Source organism: Pseudophryne corroboree, chromosome 5, assembly GCF_028390025.1.
Source record: "Pseudophryne corroboree isolate aPseCor3 chromosome 5, aPseCor3.hap2, whole genome shotgun sequence".
Taxonomy (NCBI): domain Eukaryota; kingdom Metazoa; phylum Chordata; class Amphibia; order Anura; family Myobatrachidae; genus Pseudophryne; species Pseudophryne corroboree.
In genome coordinates this window covers 820,391,610-820,411,717 of record NC_086448.1, presented here as the reverse complement: position 1 = coordinate 820,411,717, position 20,108 = coordinate 820,391,610, and the positions used below count along the sequence as shown (strand labels likewise).

The 20,108-nt window shown below is 46.6% G+C and overlaps 1 protein-coding gene across 1 annotated transcript in view; it reads right to left on the bottom strand.

Moving 5' to 3' along the window:
* Positions 1-19,563, bottom strand: part of ANGPT1 (angiopoietin 1) — a 430,887-nt gene extending 411,324 nt beyond the window's left edge. The window contains exon 1 of the mRNA XM_063924513.1: positions 18,829-19,563. Within this exon, the coding sequence (XP_063780583.1) occupies positions 18,829-19,128 (300 nt within the window). The 5' untranslated portion in view covers positions 19,129-19,563. The remainder of the gene's footprint in view (positions 1-18,828) is intronic.
* Between the last annotated feature and the right edge of the window lie 545 nt (positions 19,564-20,108).

Genomic DNA, 20,108 nt, shown 5'->3' with positions numbered 1-20,108 from the left:
AGAAGATTGACAGGAAGGGGGCGTTTCTGGGTGTCAACTGACCGTTTTCAGGGAGTGTTTGTAAAAACGCAGGCGTGGCTGAAAAAACGCAGGCGTGGCTGGGCGTTCGCAGGGCGGGTGTATGACGTCAAATCCGGACACAAATAGGCTGAAGTGATTGATCGCAAGCGCTGAGTAGGTTCAGAGCTACTCAGAAACTGCACAAACGGATTTTGCAGGGCTCGGCTGCACATGCGTTCACACTTCTGCTAAGCTAAAATACACTCCCCCGTGGGCAGCGGCATAGCGTTTGCATGACTGCTAAAAACTAGCCAGCGGGCGATCAACTCGGAATGACCCCCATAGTCTGCTAGAAAAATCATACTGCAGGGTTGCACTGAACGTCAGACTCTCAATGCAGCCTCACTGGGTAGGGTTCTCATTACGTTTTTAACCCTTCAGTGGCCAGATCATCCAGTTTGGATGGAACAGTGTTTTTAATTAGTGGATGCTAACGAGCTCTGTGGAACAACGCACTTATTCTATAATGAATTCAACATATGACATGTAAAGTATCCACTTAGAGAAAGTTTCAGTCAACCATCTCAGTTCTAAACATGGCTTATGGTTTGAAATGTGTCAAAACAAAAGGATCGCGGCCAACATAAAACCTACCATATGTCTGATGGATGCTTTACAGACAGGGCGCACTGGCCTGAAAACTGTGGTTCCCAAACATTTTTGAATCACGGCACCCTAGAGTTCAGAAAGTTTTTCACAGCACCTCACGACCAAAAGTTTCTTACAAAGAAATATTAAATTCAGTATATTGGGGGTAATTCCAAGTTGATCGCAGCAGGAAATTTTTTAGCAGTTGGGCAAAACCATGTGCACTGCAGGTGGGGCAGATATAACATGTGCAGAGAGAGTTAGATTTGGGTGGGTTATTTTGTTTCTGTGCAGGGCAAATACTGGCTGCTTTATTTTTACACTGCAAATTAGATTGCAGATTGAACACACCACACCCAAATCTAACCCTCTCTGCACATGTTACATCTGCCCCACCTGCAGTGCACATGGTTTTGCCCAACTGCTAAAAAATTTCCTGCTGCGATCAACTTGGAATTACCCCCCATTGTGTTTACATGTCATCCCCAGGTTGGATTGTGTGGTGAGGGACAAGATGTGCTCCTATTTGTCCACATACAGTATTTTAGGATTGGCAGCCACGGGATGGTACCGTGATCCCAACGCTTGGAATGCTGTCAGACTTCCAACAGCGGCTTCACAACTCGCATAATCCCGACACCTGGTAGGTAAGTATGCTGACCCGCAGCCACCACCACTGGTTTTGCCTATTGCATTGACCATATATCCAGCACCGTAACTACCTATGTGCCAGGTATGCCTGGCACACAGCGCAGTTACACTGAGGGCGCACGGCCAGCGGCATGTAATGAGTCAAATTGACTCATTACATGCTGCCTCTGCTGGCTGCCGTGTGCCGCGCTGGAGGGAGAGCAGCGCCGGAGGCAGAGAAGTAGGAGGAGGGAAGGGAACTTGAGCCGCAGCAACGCTATGTCATTGGTAGAGGCGCCACGGCAGCACTCCCCTCTCCTTCTGTATTGGCTGCCCGGCGCTGCTGTGAATGCTGGGATGCGGTTCCCCCATCCCAGCATTCACAGCGGCGGGCAGCCAATGCGATAGGAGAGTGGAGTGCAGCAGTGGCGCCTCTACCAATGACATAGCGTTGCTGCGGCTCAAGTCCCCCTCCCTCCTCCTACTTCTTCTCTGCGGCTGCCCGGGATCTCTGCCAGCACGAGGAGCCTGACTGCCAGCGGGAGAGATGGTAAGTATCTCTCTCTCTCTCTCTCTCTCTCTCTCGTGTCTGTCTGCTGCAGTGTGTAAAAAGGGGGACTGGCTGCCGTAATGTGTACAAAAAGGGGACGCTGTCTGCAATAATGTGTAAAAATAGGGGACGCTGTCTGCCATAATGTGTAAAAAAAGGGGACGCTGTCTGCCATAATGTGTAAAAAAAGGGGACGCTGTCTGCCATAATGTGTAAAAAAAGGGGACGCTGTCTGCCATAATGTGTACAAAAAGGGGATGCTGTCTGCCGTAATGTGTAAAAAGTAGAGATGAGCGGGTTCGGTTTCTTTGAATCCGAACCGGCACGAACTTCACTTTTTTTTTCACGGGTCCGAGCGACTCGGATCTTCCCGCCTTGCTCGGTTAACCCGAGCGCGCCCGAACGTCATCATGACGCTGTCGGATTCTCGCGAGACTCGGATTCTATATAAGGAGCCGCGCGTCGCCGCCATTTTCACACGTGCATTGAGATTGATAGGGAGAGGACGTGGCTGGCGTCCTCTCCATTAGAATAGATTAGAAGAGAGAGAGAGAGATTGTGCAGACAGAGTTTACCACAGTGACCAGTGCAGTTGTTGTTAAGTTAACTTTTATTTAATATATCCGTTCTCTGCTATATCCGTTCTCTGCCTGAAAAAAACGATACACAGCAGTCACACAGTGTGACTCAGTCTGTGTGCACTCAGCTCAGCCCAGTGTGCTGCACATCAATGTATAAAAGCTTATAATAATTGTGGGGGAGACTGGGGAGCACTGCAGGTTGTTATAGCAGGAGCCAGGAGTACATAATATTATATTAATTTAAAATTAAACAGTGCACACTTTTGCTGCAGGAGTGCCACTGCCAGTGTGACTAGTGGTGACCAGTGCCTGACCACCAGTATAGTAGTATATTGTTGTATACTATCTCTTTATCAACCAGTCTATATTAGCAGCAGACACAGTACAGTGCGGTAGTTCACGGCTGTGGCTACCTCTGTGTCGGCAGTCGGCACTCGGCAGGCAGTCCGTCCATCCATAATTGTATAATTATATACCACCTAACCGTGGTATTTTTTTTTCTTTCTTTATACCGTCGTCATAGTCATACTAGTTGTTACGAGTATACTACTATCTCTTTATCAACCAGTGTACAGTGCGGTAGTTCACGGCTGTGGCTACCTCTGTGTCGGCAGTCGGCAGGCAGTCCGTCCATCCATAATTGTATTATAATATATACCACCTAACCGTGGTTTTTTTTTCATTCTTTATACCGTCATAGTGTCATACTAGTTGTTACGAGTATACTACTATCTCTTTATCAACCAGTGTACAGTGCGGTAGTTCACGGCTGTGGCTACCTCTGTGTCGGCAGTCGGCAGGCAGTCCGTCCATCCATAATTGTATTATAATATATACCACCTAACCGTGGTTTTTTTTTCATTCTTTATACCGTCATAGTCAGTCATACTAGTTGTTACGAGTATACTACTATCTCTTTATCAACCAGTGTACAGTGCGGTAGTTCACGGCTGTGGCTACCTCTGTGTCGGCACTCGGCAGGCAGTCCGTCCATCCATAATTGTATTATAATATATACCACCTAACCGTGGTTTTTTTTTCATTCTTTATACCGTCATAGTGTCATACTAGTTGTTACGAGTATACTACTATCTCTTTATCAACCAGTGTACAGTGCGGTAGTTCACGGCTGTGGCTACCTCTGTGTCGGCAGTCGGCAGGCAGTCCGTCCATCCATAATTGTATTATAATATATACCACCTAACCGTGGTTTTTTTTTCATTCTTTATACCGTCATAGTGTCATACTAGTTGTTACGAGTATACTACTATCTCTTTATCAACCAGTGTACAGTGCGGTAGTTCACGGCTGTGGCTACCTCTGTGTCGGCAGTCGGCAGGCAGTCCGTCCATCCATAATTGTATTATAATATATACCACCTAACCGTGTTTTTTTTTTCATTCTTTATACCGTCATAGTGTCATACTAGTTGTTACGAGTATACTACTATCTCTTTATCAACCAGTGTACAGTGCGGTAGTTCACGGCTGTGGCTACCTCTGTGTCGGAACTCGGCAGGCAGTCCGTCCATCCATAATTGTATTATTATAATATATACCACCTAACCGTGGTTTTTTTTCATTCTTTATACCGTCATAGTGTCATACTAGTTGTTACGAGTATACTACTGTCTCTTTATCAACCAGTGTACAGTGCGGTAGTTCACGGCTGTGGCTACCTCTGTGTCGGCAGTCGGCAGGCAGTCCGTCCATCCATAATTGTATTATAATATATACCACCTAACCGTGGTTTTTTTTTCATTCTTTATACCGTCATAGTGTCATACTAGTTGTTACGAGTATACTACTATCTCTTTATCAACCAGTGTACAGTGCGGTAGTTCACGGCTGTGGCTACCTCTGTGTCGGAACTCGGCAGGCAGTCCGTCCATCCATAATTGTATTATTATAATATATACCACCTAACCGTGGTTTTTTTTTCATTCTTTATACCGTCATAGTGTCATACTAGTTGTTACGAGTATACTACTATCTCTTTATCAACCAGTGTACAGTGCGGTAGTTCACGGCTGTGGCTACCTCTGTGTCGGCAGTCGGCAGGCAGTCCGTCCATCCATAATTGTATTATAATATATACCACCTAACCGTGGTTTTTTTTTCATTCTTTATACCGTCATAGTGTCATACTAGTTGTTACGAGTATACTACTATCTCTTTATCAACCAGTGTACAGTGCGGTAGTTCACGGCTGTGGCTACCTCTGTGTCGGCAGTCGGCAGGCAGTCCGTCCATCCATAATTGTATTATAATATATACCACCTAACCGTGGTTTTTTTTTCATTCTTTATACCGTCATAGTCAGTCATACTAGTTGTTACGAGTATACTACTATCTCTTTATCAACCAGTGTACAGTGCGGTAGTTCACGGCTGTGGCTACCTCTGTGTCGGCACTCGGCAGGCAGTCCGTCCATCCATAATTGTATTATAATATATACCACCTAACCGTGGTTTTTTTTTCATTCTTTATACCGTCATAGTCAGTCATACTAGTTGTTACGAGTATACTACTATCTCTTTATCAACCAGTGTACAGTGCGGTAGTTCACGGCTGTGGCTACCTCTGTGTCGGCACTCGGCAGGCAGTCCGTCCAATCATAATTGTATTACAATATATACCACCTAACCGTGGTTTTTTTTTCATTCTTTATACCGTCGTCATACTAGTTGTTACGAGTATACTACTATCTCTTTATCAACCAGTGTACAGTGCGGTAGTTCACGGCTGTGGCTACCTCTGTGTCGGCACTCGGCAGGCAGTCCGTCCATCCATAATTGTATTATATACCACCTAACCGTGGTTTTTTTATACCACCTAACCGTGGCAGTCCGTCCATAATTGTATACTAGTATCCAATCCATCCATCTCCATTGTTTACCTGAGGTGCCTTTTAGTTCTGCCTATAAAATATGGAGAACAAAAAAGTTGAGGTTCCAAAATTAGGGAAAGATCAAGATCCACTTCCACCTCGTGCTGAAGCTGCTGCCACTAGTCATGGCCGAGACGATGAAATGCCAGCAACGTCGTCTGCCAAGGCCGATGCCCAATGTCATAGTACAGAGCATGTCAAATCCAAAACACCAAATATCAGAAAAAAAAGGACTCCAAAACCTAAAATAAAATTGTCGGAGGAGAAGCGTAAACTTGCCAATATGCCATTTACCACACGGAGTGGCAAGGAACGGCTGAGGCCCTGGCCTATGTTCATGGCTAGTGGTTCAGCTTCACATGAGGATGGAAGCACTCAGCCTCTCGCTAGAAAACTGAAAAGACTCAAGCTGGCAAAAGCACCGCAAAGAACTGTGCGTTCTTTGAAATCCCAAATCCACAAGGAGAGTCCAATTGTGTCGTTTGCGATGCCTGACCTTCCCAACACTGGACGTGAAGAGCATGCGCCTTCCACTATTTGCATGCCCCCTGCAAGTGCTGGAAGGAGCACCCGCAGTCCAGTTCCTGATAGTCAGATTGAAGATGTCAGTGTTGAAGTACACCAGGATGAGGAGGATATGGGTGTTGCTGGCGCTGGGGAGGAAATTGACCAGGAGGATTCTGATGGTGAGGTGGTTTGTTTAAGTCAGGCACCCGGGGAGACACCTGTTGTCCGTGGGAGGAATATGGCCGTTGACATGCCAGGTGAAAATACCAAAAAAATCAGCTCTTCGGTGTGGAGGTATTTCACCAGAAATGCGGACAACAGGTGTCAAGCCGTGTGTTCCCTTTGTCAAGCTGTAATAAGTAGGGGTAAGGACGTTAACCACCTCGGAACATCCTCCCTTATACGTCACCTGCAGCGCATTCATAATAAGTCAGTGACAAGTTCAAAAACTTTGGGTGACAGCGGAAGCAGTCCACTGACCAGTAAATCCCTTCCTCTTGTAACCAAGCTCACGCAAACCACCCCACCAACTCCCTCAGTGTCAATTTCCTCCTTCCCCAGGAATGCCAATAGTCCTGCAGGCCATGTCACTGGCAAGTCTGACGAGTCCTCTCCTGCCTGGGATTCCTCCGATGCATCCTTGCGTGTAACGCCTACTGCTGCTGGCGCTGCTGTTGTTGCCGCTGGGAGTCGATGGTCATCCCAGAGGGGAAGTCGTAAGCCCACTTGTACTACTTCCAGTAAGCAATTGACTGTTCAACAGTCCTTTGCGAGGAAGATGAAATATCACAGCAGTCATCCTACTGCAAAGCGGATAACTGAGTCCTTGACAACTATGTTGGTGTTAGACGTGCGTCCGGTATCCGCCGTTAGTTCACAGGGAACTAGACAATTTATTGAGGCAGTGTGCCCCCGTTACCAAATACCATCTAGGTTCCACTTCTCTAGGCAGGCGATACCGAGAATGTACACGGACGTCAGAAAAAGACTCACCAGTGTCCTAAAAAATGCAGTTGTACCCAATGTCCACTTAACCACGGACATGTGGACAAGTGGAGCAGGGCAGGGTCAGGACTATATGACTGTGACAGCCCACTGGGTAGATGTATGGACTCCCGCCGCAAGAACAGCAGCGGCGGCACCAGTAGCAGCATCTCGCAAACGCCAACTCTTTCCTAGGCAGGCTACGCTTTGTATCACCGCTTTCCAGAATACGCACACAGCTGAAAACCTCTTACGGCAACTGAGGAAGATCATCGCGGAATGGCTTACCCCAATTGGACTCTCCTGTGGATTTGTGGCATCGGACAACGCCAGCAATATTGTGTGTGCATTAAATATGGGCAAATTCCAGCACGTCCCATGTTTTGCACATACCTTGAATTTGGTGGTGCAGAATTTTTTAAAAAACGACAGGGGCGTGCAAGAGATGCTGTCGGTGGCCAGAAAAATTGCGGGACACTTTCGGCGTACAGGCACCACGTACAGAAGACTGGAGCACCACCAAAAACTACTGAACCTGCCCTGCCATCATCTGAAGCAAGAAGTGGTAACGAGGTGGAATTCAACCCTCTATATACTTCAGAGGTTGGAGGAGCAGCAAAAGGCCATTCAAGCCTATACAATTGAGCACGATATAGGAGATGGAATGCACCTGTCTCAAGTGCAGTGGAGAATGATTTCAACGTTGTGCAAGGTTCTGATGCCCTTTGAACTTGCCACACGTGAAGTCAGTTCAGACACTGCCAGCCTGAGTCAGGTCATTCCCCTCATCAGGCTTTTGCAGAAGAAGCTGGAGGCATTGAAGAAGGAGCTAACACGGAGCGATTCCGCTAGGCATGTGGGACTTGTGGATGCAGCCCTTAATTCGCTTAACAAGGATTCACGGGTGGTCAATCTGTTGAAATCAGAGCACTACATTTTGGCCACCGTGCTCGATCCTAGATTTAAAGCCTACCTTGGATCTCTCTTTCCGGCAGACACAGGTCTGCTGGGGTTGAAAGACCTGCTGGTGACAAAATTGTCAAGTCAAGCGGAACGCGACCTGTCAACATCTCCTCCTTCACATTCTCCCGCAACTGGGGGTGCGAGGAAAAGGCTCAGAATTCCGAGCCCACCCGCTGGCGGTGATGCAGGGCAGTCTGGAGCGACTGCTGATGCTGACATCTGGTCCGGACTGAAGGACCTGACAACGATTACGGACATGTCGTCTACTGTCACTGCATATGATTCTCTCAACATTGATAGAATGGTGGAGGATTATATGAGTGACCGCATCCAAGTAGGCACGTCACACAGTCCGTACTTATACTGGCAGGAAAAAGAGGCAATTTGGAGGCCCTTGCACAAACTGGCTTTATTCTACCTAAGTTGCCCTCCCACAAGTGTGTACTCCGAAAGAGTGTTTAGTGCCGCCGCTCACCTTGTCAGCAATCGGCGTACGAGGTTACATCCAGAAAATGTGGAGAAGATGATGTTCATTAAAATGAATTATAATCAATTCCTCCGCGGAGACATTGACCAGCAGCAATTGCCTCCACAAAGTACACAGGGAGCTGAGATGGTGGATTCCAGTGGGGACGAATTGATAATCTGTGAGGAGGGGGATGTACACGGTGATATATCGGAGGGTGAAGATGAGGTGGACATCTTGCCTCTGTAGAGCCAGTTTGTGCAAGGAGAGATTAATTGCTTCTTTTTTGGGGGGGGTCCAAACCAACCCGTCATATCAGTCACAGTCGTGTGGCAGACCCTGTCACTGAAATGATGGGTTGGTTAAAGTGTGCATGTCCTGTTTTGTTTATACAACATAAGGGTGGGTGGGAGGGCCCAAGGATAATTCCATCTTGCACCTCTTTTTTCTTTTCTTTTTCTTTGCATCATGTGCTGATTGGGGAGGGTTTTTTGGAAGGGACATCCTGCGTGACACTGCAGTGCCACTCCTAGATGGGCCCGGTGTTTGTGTCGGCCACTAGGGTCGCTAATCTTACTCACACAGCTACCTCATTGCGCCTCTTTTTTTCTTTGCGTCATGTGCTGTTTGGGGAGGGTTTTTTGGAAGGGACATCCTGCGTGACACTGCAGTGCCACTCCTAGATGTGCCCGGTGTTTGTGTCGGCCACTAGGGTCGCTAATCTTACTCACACAGTCAGCTACCTCATTGCGCCTCTTTTTTTCTTTGCGTCATGTGCTGTTTGGGGAGGGTTTTTTGGAAGGGCCATCCTGCGTGACACTGCAGTGCCACTCCTAGATGGGCCCGGTGTTTGTGTCGGCCACTAGGGTCGCTAATCTTACTCACACAGCTACCTCATTGCGCCTCTTTTTTTCTTTGCGTCATGTGCTGTTTGGGGAGGGTTTTTTGGAAGGGACATCCTGCGTGACACTGCAGTGCCACTCCTAGATGGGCCCGGTGTTTGTGTCGGCCACTAGGGTCGCTTATCTTACTCACACAGCGACCTCGGTGCAAATTTTAGGACTAAAAATAATATTGTGAGGTGTGAGGTATTCAGAATAGACTGAAAATGAGTGTAAATTATGGTTTTTGAGGTTAATAATACTTTGGGATCAAAATGACCCCCAAATTCTATGATTTAAGCTGTTTTTTAGTGTTTTTGGAAAAAAACACCCGAATCCAAAACACACCCGAATCCGACAAAAATAATTCGGTGAGGTTTTGCCAAAACGCGTTCGAACCCAAAACACGGCCGCGGAACCGAACCCAAAACCAAAACACAAAACCCGAAAAATTTCAGGCGCTCATCTCTAGTAAAAAGGTGACCCGTGCATTGTATCCAGGTGACCCATGCACTGCATCCAGGTGACCCGTGCATTGGCCCTCATTCCGAGTTGTTCGCTCGCTAGATACTTTTAGCAGAAATGCAAACACAAAGCCTTCGCCCTCTGGGAGTGTATCTTAGCATAGCAGAGTTGCTAACAAAAGCAATTTCCTTGCAGTTTCTGAGTAGCTCCAGACCTACTCCTAGATTGCGATCATCTCAGTCCGTTTAGCTCCTGGTTTGACGTCACAAACACACCCTGCGTCCAACCAGCCACTCCCCCGTTTCTCCAGACACTCCTGCGTTTTTACCGAGCACGCCTGTGTTTTTTAGTACACTCCCTGAAAATGGCCAGTTTCCGCCCAGAAACACCCACTTTCTGTCAATCAGCAGAGCGATTGAAAAGCTTTGTTCGCCTGTAAGTATAATAGCATAGTTTTGAGTAAACTTGCTTAGCGCGTGCGCCCTGAGATGCATACGCATGCGCAGAACTGACGGATTTTAGCCTATTAGCAATTCTGCTAAAATTAGCAGCGAGCGAACAACTCGGAATGAGGGCCATTGTATCCAGGTTACCCATGCATTGTATCCAGGTGACCCGTGCATTGTATTCAGGTGACCCGTGCATTGTATTCAGGTGACCCGTGCACTGGATCCGGGTTACCCGTGCACTGTATCCGGGTTACCCGTGCACTGTATCCAAGTGACCTGTGCGCTGTATCCGGGTTACCCGTGCATTGTATCCAAGTGACCCGTGCATTGTATCCAGGTGACCCGTGCACTGTATCCAGGTGACCCGTGCACTGTATCCAGGTGACCCGTGCACTGTATCCAGGTGACCCGTGCACTGTATCCATGTGACCCGTGCACTGTATCCAGGTGACCCGTGCATTGTATCCGAGTGACCCGTGCACTGTATCCAGGTCACCCGTGCATTCTATATAGGTTACCCGTGCATTGTATCCAGGTTACCCGTGCATTGTATCCAGGTTACCCGTGCACTGTATCCAGGATACCCGTGCACTGTATCCAGGTTACCCGTGCACTGTATCCAGGTTACCCGTGCACTGTATCCAGGTGACCCGTGCATTGTATCCGAGTGACCCGTGCACTGTATCCGGGTTACCCGTGAACTGTATCCAGGTCACCCGTGCATTCTATATAGGTTACCCGTGCATTGTATCCAGGTTACCCGTGCACTGTATCCAGGTTACCCGTGCACTGTATCCAGGTTACCCGTGCACTGTATCCAGGTTACCCGTGCACTGTATCCAGGTTACCCGTGCACTGTATCCAGGTTACCCGTGCACTCACCCGTGCATTCTATATAGGTTACCCGTGCATTGTATCCAGGTTACCCGTGCACTGTATCCAGGTTACCCGCGCACTGTATCCAGGTTACCCGCGCACTGTATCCAGGTTACCCGTGCACTGTATATAGATTACTCGTGCACTGTATCCAGGTTACCCGTGCCTTGTATATAGGTTACCCGTGCACTGTATCCTGGTTACCCGTGACTTGTATATAGGTTACCCGTGCATTGTATCCAGGTTACCAGAGCATTGTATCCAGGTTACCCGCGCACTGTATCCAGGTTACCCGCGCACTGTATCCAGGTTACCCGCGCACTGTATCCAGGTTACCCGCGCACTGTATCCAGGTTACCCGCGCACTGTATCCAGGTTACCCGCGCACTGTATCCAGGTTACCCGCGCACTGTATCCAGGTTACCCGCGCACTGTATCCAGGTTACCCGTGCACTGTATCCAGGTTACCCGTGCACTGTATATAGGTTACCCGTGCACTGTATCCAGGTTACCCGTGCCTTGTATATAGGTTACCCGTGCACTGTATCCTGGTTACCCGTGACTTGTATATAGGTTGCCCGTGCATTGTATCCAGGTTACCAGAGCATTGTATCCAGGTTACCAGAGCATTGTATCCAGGTTACCCGTGCACTGTATCCAGGTTACCCGTGCACTGTATCCAGGTTACCCGTGCACTGTATCCAGGTTACCCATGCATTGTATCCAGGTTACCCGTGCATTGTACCTTTCCACATTGCTGATGCAAATAAGACACATATTTTGTGGAAAAGTCTCTGGCTTGATGCGGCTCTGTCACAAAATCATTGGTGCTCCACACGGGGCCATTTTGCACAGTTTGCAGATAGATGTACATGGACACATGTGTATAAGCATGTTCTCTTATTAATATACAGAATATAGAAGAGTGGACCTGCACAAACACTCCAAGCAGTCACTTCCTATTGTACGTTTACTGACATGCCAGCGACACCTCATTGTGGCAGCTTCCACCAGACCAGCGTATAAACACAAGGCAGAGATCAAACAGTATTAGCCTGGTGGATCATTTCCAATTACTACTCAGTCACACAGAGGATTTCATTATACCGGGCTTAGACTGAATAACATGTTATTAGTAGAAGGGAAAGCACTAGTATTACATGGAGCAGTGGAACGGAGGACGCTGCTGTGGGGCTCAGCTACTGAGACGCAGGTTCCTGACAGAGGACTGACAGCTCCTGCCGCTGCTAAAATAGGATTTATTATGAGAACAATAGCTGTTAATGTTATTAGCCGCCACTGTTCTGAAGGGTGAACCCTGCGGGGGGGTTAGATGTTACCCCAGGGCAGATAAAGGGTTGGTTTGTATATTTTGGGTCTGCAGCAGGTCTCCTGCAGAGCACAGCGTATAATCTGGATACAGTCAGTCTTATGGGTCAAATGTGTCTTTTAAAAATTCTCAGATGGGAACAGAAACAATATTTTCTTAACACGTTAGTTCATCTTGTGAAACCTCATAAAGGGCCACAAGAACCGCGTTTCCGCTGAGCTTGGAAGCGCATCGCCTTTATATGGTTAATAAGCCAGATCACTTCTGTTATGTCATTTGAGAGGCTAATGATTTCTTTCATTTACAGTCATTTAAGTTATAAAACCTAGAAATGAGACCTCAGCGCTGTCCCTAGTGGCCAACAGTAACCATAGCAGTGTTACCAATGCAAACAGCATACAAGAACTCTAATAATAACAATAATATTATTTATATAGCGCTCTTTCTCCAACAGGACTAAAAGGTGCAATCAGCGCTGTGACCACAATGATAAGCCCCTACCATTATATCAGGCGTCACACGGTATATGATAAAATAAACATGAACACATTTATCAAATGCACAGCGTTTTGTGTGTACTGTGCACATAACAAGTATGCGATATATTATAGCAATAGCAATCAATATAATATAACAATAGCGATAAGTATAGGCGCATTCCTGGAGAGGGGTCTCACTGTGACAAAGTGCGGCCCCGTTTATTTATATCATAGTGACCTTACCCAGAGGCTCATCCGCAATATGTAACATTAGCGCACCTCATTCTCCAGTACACAGCCTGTCAGAGAGGCTTCACATACTCTGGGGTACATTTACTAAGATTCGTATTTTCCCGTTTCAGGTCAAAGTTCAATCACGAATGACATCGACAGTGTAAAATTGCAACTTTTTGAATTGATTACGATGGATTTACTAAGCTGTCGTATTCGGGTTTTTCTTTTGTTCCGATGTCGATGTCATTCGTGGTTTTTTACCTATTTTTACGGCAGTGATTAGCAAAACACTGCCGACTTTTTTTACAATCAATCTCGGCCGGATCTGTGTGATCCGTGCTGGGGTTTATTTATTTATTTTTTTAAATTAAACACTGTAAAATAATTAAAAAAAATGCGTGGGGTCCCCCCTCCTAAGCATAACCAGCCTCGGGCTCTTTGAGCCGATCCTGGTTGCAAAAATATGGGGGGGGAAATGACAGGGGTTCCCCCATATTTAAGCAACCAGCATCGGGCTCTGCGCCTGGTCCTGGTCCCAAAAATACGGGGGACAAAAAGAGTAGGGGTCCCCCGTATTTTTAAAACCAGCACCGGGCTCCACTAGCTGGACAGATAATGCCACAGCCGGGGGTCACTTTGATATAGTGCCCTGCGGCCGTGGCATCAAAAATCCAACTAGTCACTCCTGGCCGGGGTACCCTGGGGGAGTGGGGACCCCTTCAATCAAGGGGTCCCCCCCCCAGCCACCCAAGGGCCAGGGGTGAAGCCCGAGGCTGTCCCCCCCCATCCAATGGGCTGCGGATGGGGAGGCTGATAGCCTTTGTTGTAAAAGAAAAGATATTGTTTTTAGTAGCAGTACTACAAGGCCCAGCAAGCCTCCCCCGCATGCTGGTACTTGGAGAACCACAAGTACCAGCATGCGACGGAAAAACGGGCCCGCTGGTACCTGTAGTACTACTACTAAAAAAATACCCAAAAAAAGACAAGACACACACACCGTGAAAGTATAATTTTATTACATACATACACACATACATACATACATACTTACCTTAAGTTCCCACGCAGGTCGGTCCTCTTCTCCAGTAGAATCCAAGGGGTACCTGTTGAAGAAATTATACTCACGAGATCCAGGGGTCCAGGCTCCTCGGGAAATCCAGGGGTAATCCACGTACTTGCATAAAATAAGAAAACGGAAAGCCGAGCCACGAACTGAAAGGGGCCCCATGTTTTCACATGGGACTCCTTTCCACGAATGCCAGAAACCCACTCTGACTGATGTCTAAGTGGGTTTCTTCAGCCAATCAGGGAGTGCCACGTTGTAGCACTCTCCTGATCAGCTGTGTGCTCCTGTCCTCACTGACAGGCAGCACACGGCAGTGTTACAATGTAGCGCCTATGCGCTACATTGTAACCAATGATGGGAACTTTCTGCCCTGCGGTTGACCTAAAGTGACGTCACCGCTGAGCAGAAAGTTCCCATCATTGGTTACAATGTAGCGCATAGGCGCTACATTGTAACACTGCCGTGTGCTGCCTGTCAGTGAGGACAGGACCACACAGCTGATCAGGAGAGTGCTACAACGTGGCACTCCCTGATTGGCTGAAGAAACCCACTTAGACAGAAGTCAAAGTGGGTTTCTGGCATTCGTGGAAAGGTGACCCATGTGCAAACATGGGTCCCCTTTCAGTTCGTGGTCGGGACACCGTTTTGTTTTTTTTGTCAAGTACGTGGATTACCCCTGGATTTCCCGAGGAGCCTGGACCCCTGGATCTCGTGAGTATAATTTCTTCAACAGGTACCCCTTGGATTCTACTGGAGAAGAGGACCGACCTGCGTGGGAACTTAAGGTAAGTATGTATGTATGTGTGTATGTATGTAATAAAATTATACTTTCACGGTGTGTGTGTCTTGTCTTTTTTGGGGTATTTTTTTAGTAGTAGTACTACAGGTACCAGCGGGCCCGTTTTCCCGTCGCATGCTGGTACTTGTGGTTCTCCAAGTACCAGCATGCGGGGGAGGCTTGCTGGGCCTTGTAGTACTGCTACTAAAAACAATATCTTTTCTTTTACAACAAAGGCTATCAGCCTCCCCATCCGCAGCCCATTGGATGGGGGGGGACAGCCTCGGGCTTCACCCCTGGCCCTTGGGTGGCTGGGGGGGGGGGACCCCTTGATTGAAGGGGTCCCCACTCCCCCAGGGTACCCCGGCCAGGGGTGACTAGTTGGATTTTTGATGCCACGGCCGCAGGGCACTATATAAAAGTGACCCCCGGCTGTGGCATTATCTGTCCAGCTAGTGGAGCCCGGTGCTGGTTTTAAAAATACGGGGGACCCCTACTCTTTTTGTCCCCCGTATTTTTGGGACCAGGACCAGGCGCAGAGCCCGATGCTGGTTGCTTAAATATGGGGGAACCCCTGTCATTTTTTTCCCCATATTTCTGCAACCAGGATCGGCTCAAAGAGCCCGAGGCTGGTTATGCTTAGGAGGGGGGACCCCACGCAATTTTTTTTTAAAAAATAAGGACTTTCCCACCCCTTCCCACTGATATACATGCACGGATCTCATGGATCCGTGCATGCCTATCCAATCACGAATAAAAAAAAAAGGTCTGTTTTTTTTTAGCACTTTTTTACGAGTTGTAATTTTTCACGGCAGTGTTTGTTCTTTTTTTGCTTTGCACTTCTTAGTAAATGACCGAGATTCATACTTAAACAGCCGCGTTTTGACCGATGGTGTATTCATTCGTAATTTTTTACCTGAACTTGCAAAAAATTACGAATGCCCTCATCACTGCCGTGATTAGTGCTTAGTAAATTACCGAGATGACACTTTGATGAAAAAACGGCATCTCGGTCAAAATCGGGAGCTTAGTAAATTTCCCCCTCTGAGTCAGACATGTGTTATGTAATTAACAGGGAGATAGACAGACAGATGATAGATAGATAGATAGATAGATAGATAGATAGATAGATAGATAGATAGATAGATAGATAGGTTAGCAACAGACAAACCTACAGTATGAAGATTCTTACTGACAATTTTTAAAAACCTTCCTGACACATTCCAATTACTGACATCCGACAATGAAACAACAATTTGCCCAGAAATGAAAGTGAAGAAGAACTACAATACCAACAACAATATATCACAGTGTAGTGGAGCACAGCCCTCAAGCGTCATATAATTCCTGATGTAATAAAGCTACAGCTAATATAAAGTACTGTGTTAATGCTACGGGTAATATAAAGTACTGTTGTAATGCTATAGGTAATATAAAGTACTGTGTTAATGATACAGGTAATATAAAGTACTGTGTTAATGCTATAGGTAATATAAAGTACTTTGGTAATGCTATGGGCAATATAAAGTACTGTATTAATGCTACAGGTAATATAAAGTACTTTGGTAATGCTATGGGTAATATAAAGTACTGTGGTAATGTTATAGGTAATATAAAGAACTGTGTTAATGCTACAGGTAATATAAAGTACTGTGGTAATGCTAAAGGTAATTTAAAGTACTATGCTAATGCTACAGGTAATATAAAGTACTGTGTTAATGCTATAGGTAATATAAAGTACTTTGGTAATGCTACGGGTAATATAAAGTACTGTTGTAATGCTATAGGTAATATAAAGTACTGTGTTAATGATACAGGTAATATAAAGTACTGTGTTAATGCTATAGGTAATATAAAGTACTTTGGTAATGCTATGGGCAATATAAAGTACTGTATTAATGCTACAGGTAATATAAAGTACTTTGGTAATGCTATGGGTAATATAAAGTACTGTGGTAATGTTATAGGTAATATAAAGAACTGTGTTAATGCTACAGGTAATATAAAGTACTGTGGTAATGCTAAAGGTAATTTAAAGTACTATGCTAATGCTACAGGTAATATAAAGTACTGTGTTAATGCTACAGGTAATATAAAGTACTCCTTTCTTATATAACAAATACTTTATACAGTCTGCAAGTATTTGTTTTATTTAGTGGACAACATAGTAATTTAACATTGTATATAAACTACTTTGTGTTTCATCAATGACTTTGTCAATATTCCCAAATACCTATAAAAATACATCTTTTACATCCATAGCATTATAATGTTATAGTAACATAGTACAGTAACACATAGAAAGTGACGGCAGATAAGAACCACTTGGCCCATCTAGTCTGCCCCTTTCCTAACCTTTTGGTAACCTCAACCCTATTTGATCCTTATTTCTTTGTAACATTGTCACATTGACCAGAAAATGACAGTAAGGCAGAATAACATAAAACAGAAATCAGATGAGTAAAGAAAACATTCTTATTTGTAGATGTAAATGTATATGTATTTGCATATTGGAATTTAGCTGACCCAATGACATCACTGCAATGTCCGGCTGCGCACATCACCAGTTCACAATATCCCCTAATTCCCACCTCATCCCTCTATGGGGCGCAGAGAAAAGTTATCGGAGATACTGGTAGCAAATGTAACAAGCACCAACCAAATAGCTCCAAACTGTCATTTTTCAAACGCAGGCTGTAACATGACAGGTAGGGGCTGATTGGCTGGTACTTTACCTTTCTCTCTAAGACTTAGTACGTAGACCCCAAAGTGCCTTTGCCTGACTGTTCTGGAGGCACTTTGCAGACATTGCGCTGTACTGAATTCCCCTAGAAGGTGGTAATTCAAATAGCAGCAATGTGTTGTCATATGTGACTGTGCACATAACCGCTTATTATTATTATTACCACATTATTTATATAGAGCACACATATGCTGCAGCGCTTTACAGAGAATATTTGGCCATTCAGATCAGTCCCTGCCCCAGTGGAGCTTACACTCTATATTCCGAATCACATGTACACACACACATTCACGCTAGAGTTAATTTTGTTGGGATCCAATTAACCTACCAGTATATTTTTGGATTGTGGGAGAAAACCGGAATACCCGGAGGAAACCCACACAAGTGCGGGGAGAACATACAAACTCCACACAGTTAGGGCCATGGAGGGAATCGAACTCATGACCTCAGTGCTGAGTGGCAGTAAGGCTAACCATTACACCATCTGTACTGCCTGTTATTATGGTCCCCCAACATTGCATATTTCCCTGTGCACCTCTATGGGGTAAAGTGCTGGACAAAGGACACCTTGCCCCCGCCCTTATTACACTTACACTGCTGATTGCTGCGTTGTACAAGTAATTACAACAATCACTGTACACACACATGTAACGGGCACTGTCTGTAGTATACTGCGCTGATTACAATGAATAATCACTGGTACATAGAGTTACTCAGCTCCCCCATGAAGACAGTCTGTTCAAGCATTTGGGTCTAGTAGTTTCTGCAAAGGTTGGATGTGCCCTGCTTATATCTCCCAGGTATGTTTGCTGGCATTTCCCCTGGATAGCTCATCTATAAATAGATGCTATGTTTTAGCACATTATTAATAATCTCTGCAGCCGGCTGTGAGCCCTGGATGGAGCCAATGCTAGTGCCCAATCCCTACAGCCCAGTGACACAGTGCAATGAGACTGAAGAACAGCACAGAGCTGACACACTCTTTCTTCTGTACCCACATTATATTTATGCAGTTGCACCCTAGACTGTGCACCACTACACTGTGTACCCCTAGACTGTGCTGTGCACCACTACACTGTGCACCCCCTACACTGTGCACCCATAGAGTGCTTAGACTGTGCACCCCCTAGACTGTGCACTCTACAGACTGCGCACCCTACAGACTGTGCATCCCTTAAACTGTGCACCCTCCAGACTGTGCACCCCCTAGACTGGATACATGTAACATTTCCCCCCCCCACTGATACCTTACACCACATCCTCCAGATGAGAGATACAGTAAGTTGGCATTAGAGAGAGGGACACTTACCTTCTGCAGCCACTGAGTGTAATTCTCCATCACATGCTCCAGGTGCTGGATCTTCTGGGTGGAAAAGTCCTGCTCCATCTGGGGGGCATCCCTCTGCAGGGAGTTGGTGTTGTACTGGTCTGTGGTGGCCGCCCCGGGGCAGCTGCCCTCCTGCTCGGGCAGGATGAAGGTGTAGGTGCACTGGCCATGCTGGATGCGGCTGGATCTCCTGCCGCTGGCGTCCGCCGCTTTCCTCAGCACGTTGCACTGTGCGCACACCAGCAGCGCTGCGCCAAGCGCAATCAGGACGCAGGATGCCATCTGGCTGCAAACGCGCAGAGCCAAGAATTGTAACAGCAACGCAGATCTGCGAGTTCCCTTCCAACCGGTGCAATTGTAGTAAAATCAAATCCTACAGATGCACAATTATTATTGCACCCCTTGTGATATCTCCAGCTCCAATGGATGTGCAAAGCCTGGTCCCTTCCCCGTACCCTGGCGGCTGCTGCTGCTCTTCCCTCTCAGCCCCTGGTGTGGAGGCTGCTGCATGTACACTCAGGCTGGAAGCAGCTCCACAGATGACAGGAATGCTGTGTGTGTGAGTGCGCCCCTATGCATGCCTGGCCGGTGGCTTAGGGGAGAGGGATCAGCTTACAAAGTGGCTGCATGCATGACCTCAATCTGCAGAACAACTCACAGCCTGAGACAAGCTCCAGAAAAAGACACTTTGTCCTTGTCAGTGCATTAAAAGTCAGGAGCTCATTAAATTCCAGTTGTGCTACTTTGTAACTTTGTAACTTTCCTATTTGGTGTTACATGCAATCAATGCAGGTAGCAGAGGGCAGGGCAGGGGGGTGGAAGCAGAGGTGACACCTCTATTGGATTATTGACAGAGGGAAGCTTTCAAGTGAGCTGGGAGATTCTTGTAGTTTGTTCTACACATCAATAATGTGACATAGTGTAGTGTCTGTCAGGCTGTGAGTGACACAGAGACAGGTCATGGTCATTCAGAGGCGAGCTACAGGCCAGGCGCTGTATAATGGTCTGTAGTCAGTGTGTAACATTCATGAGATCTTACACTAAAGCCCCAGCAACCAGTCAGACAGTACTGTACATTGGGGGTTCATTCAGATCTGATTGCCGCTTTGCGTTTTCAGCCGAACTGCGCATGCGTATGCACTGCAATGCACAGGCTCGACGGATGGCTGCAAAGGGGAACGCCGGTCAGCGACGGGTTTGTGCGAAGAATCCATTCGCGCGGGCGTTCGCAAGGAGCTTGACAGAAAGAGGGCATTTGTGGG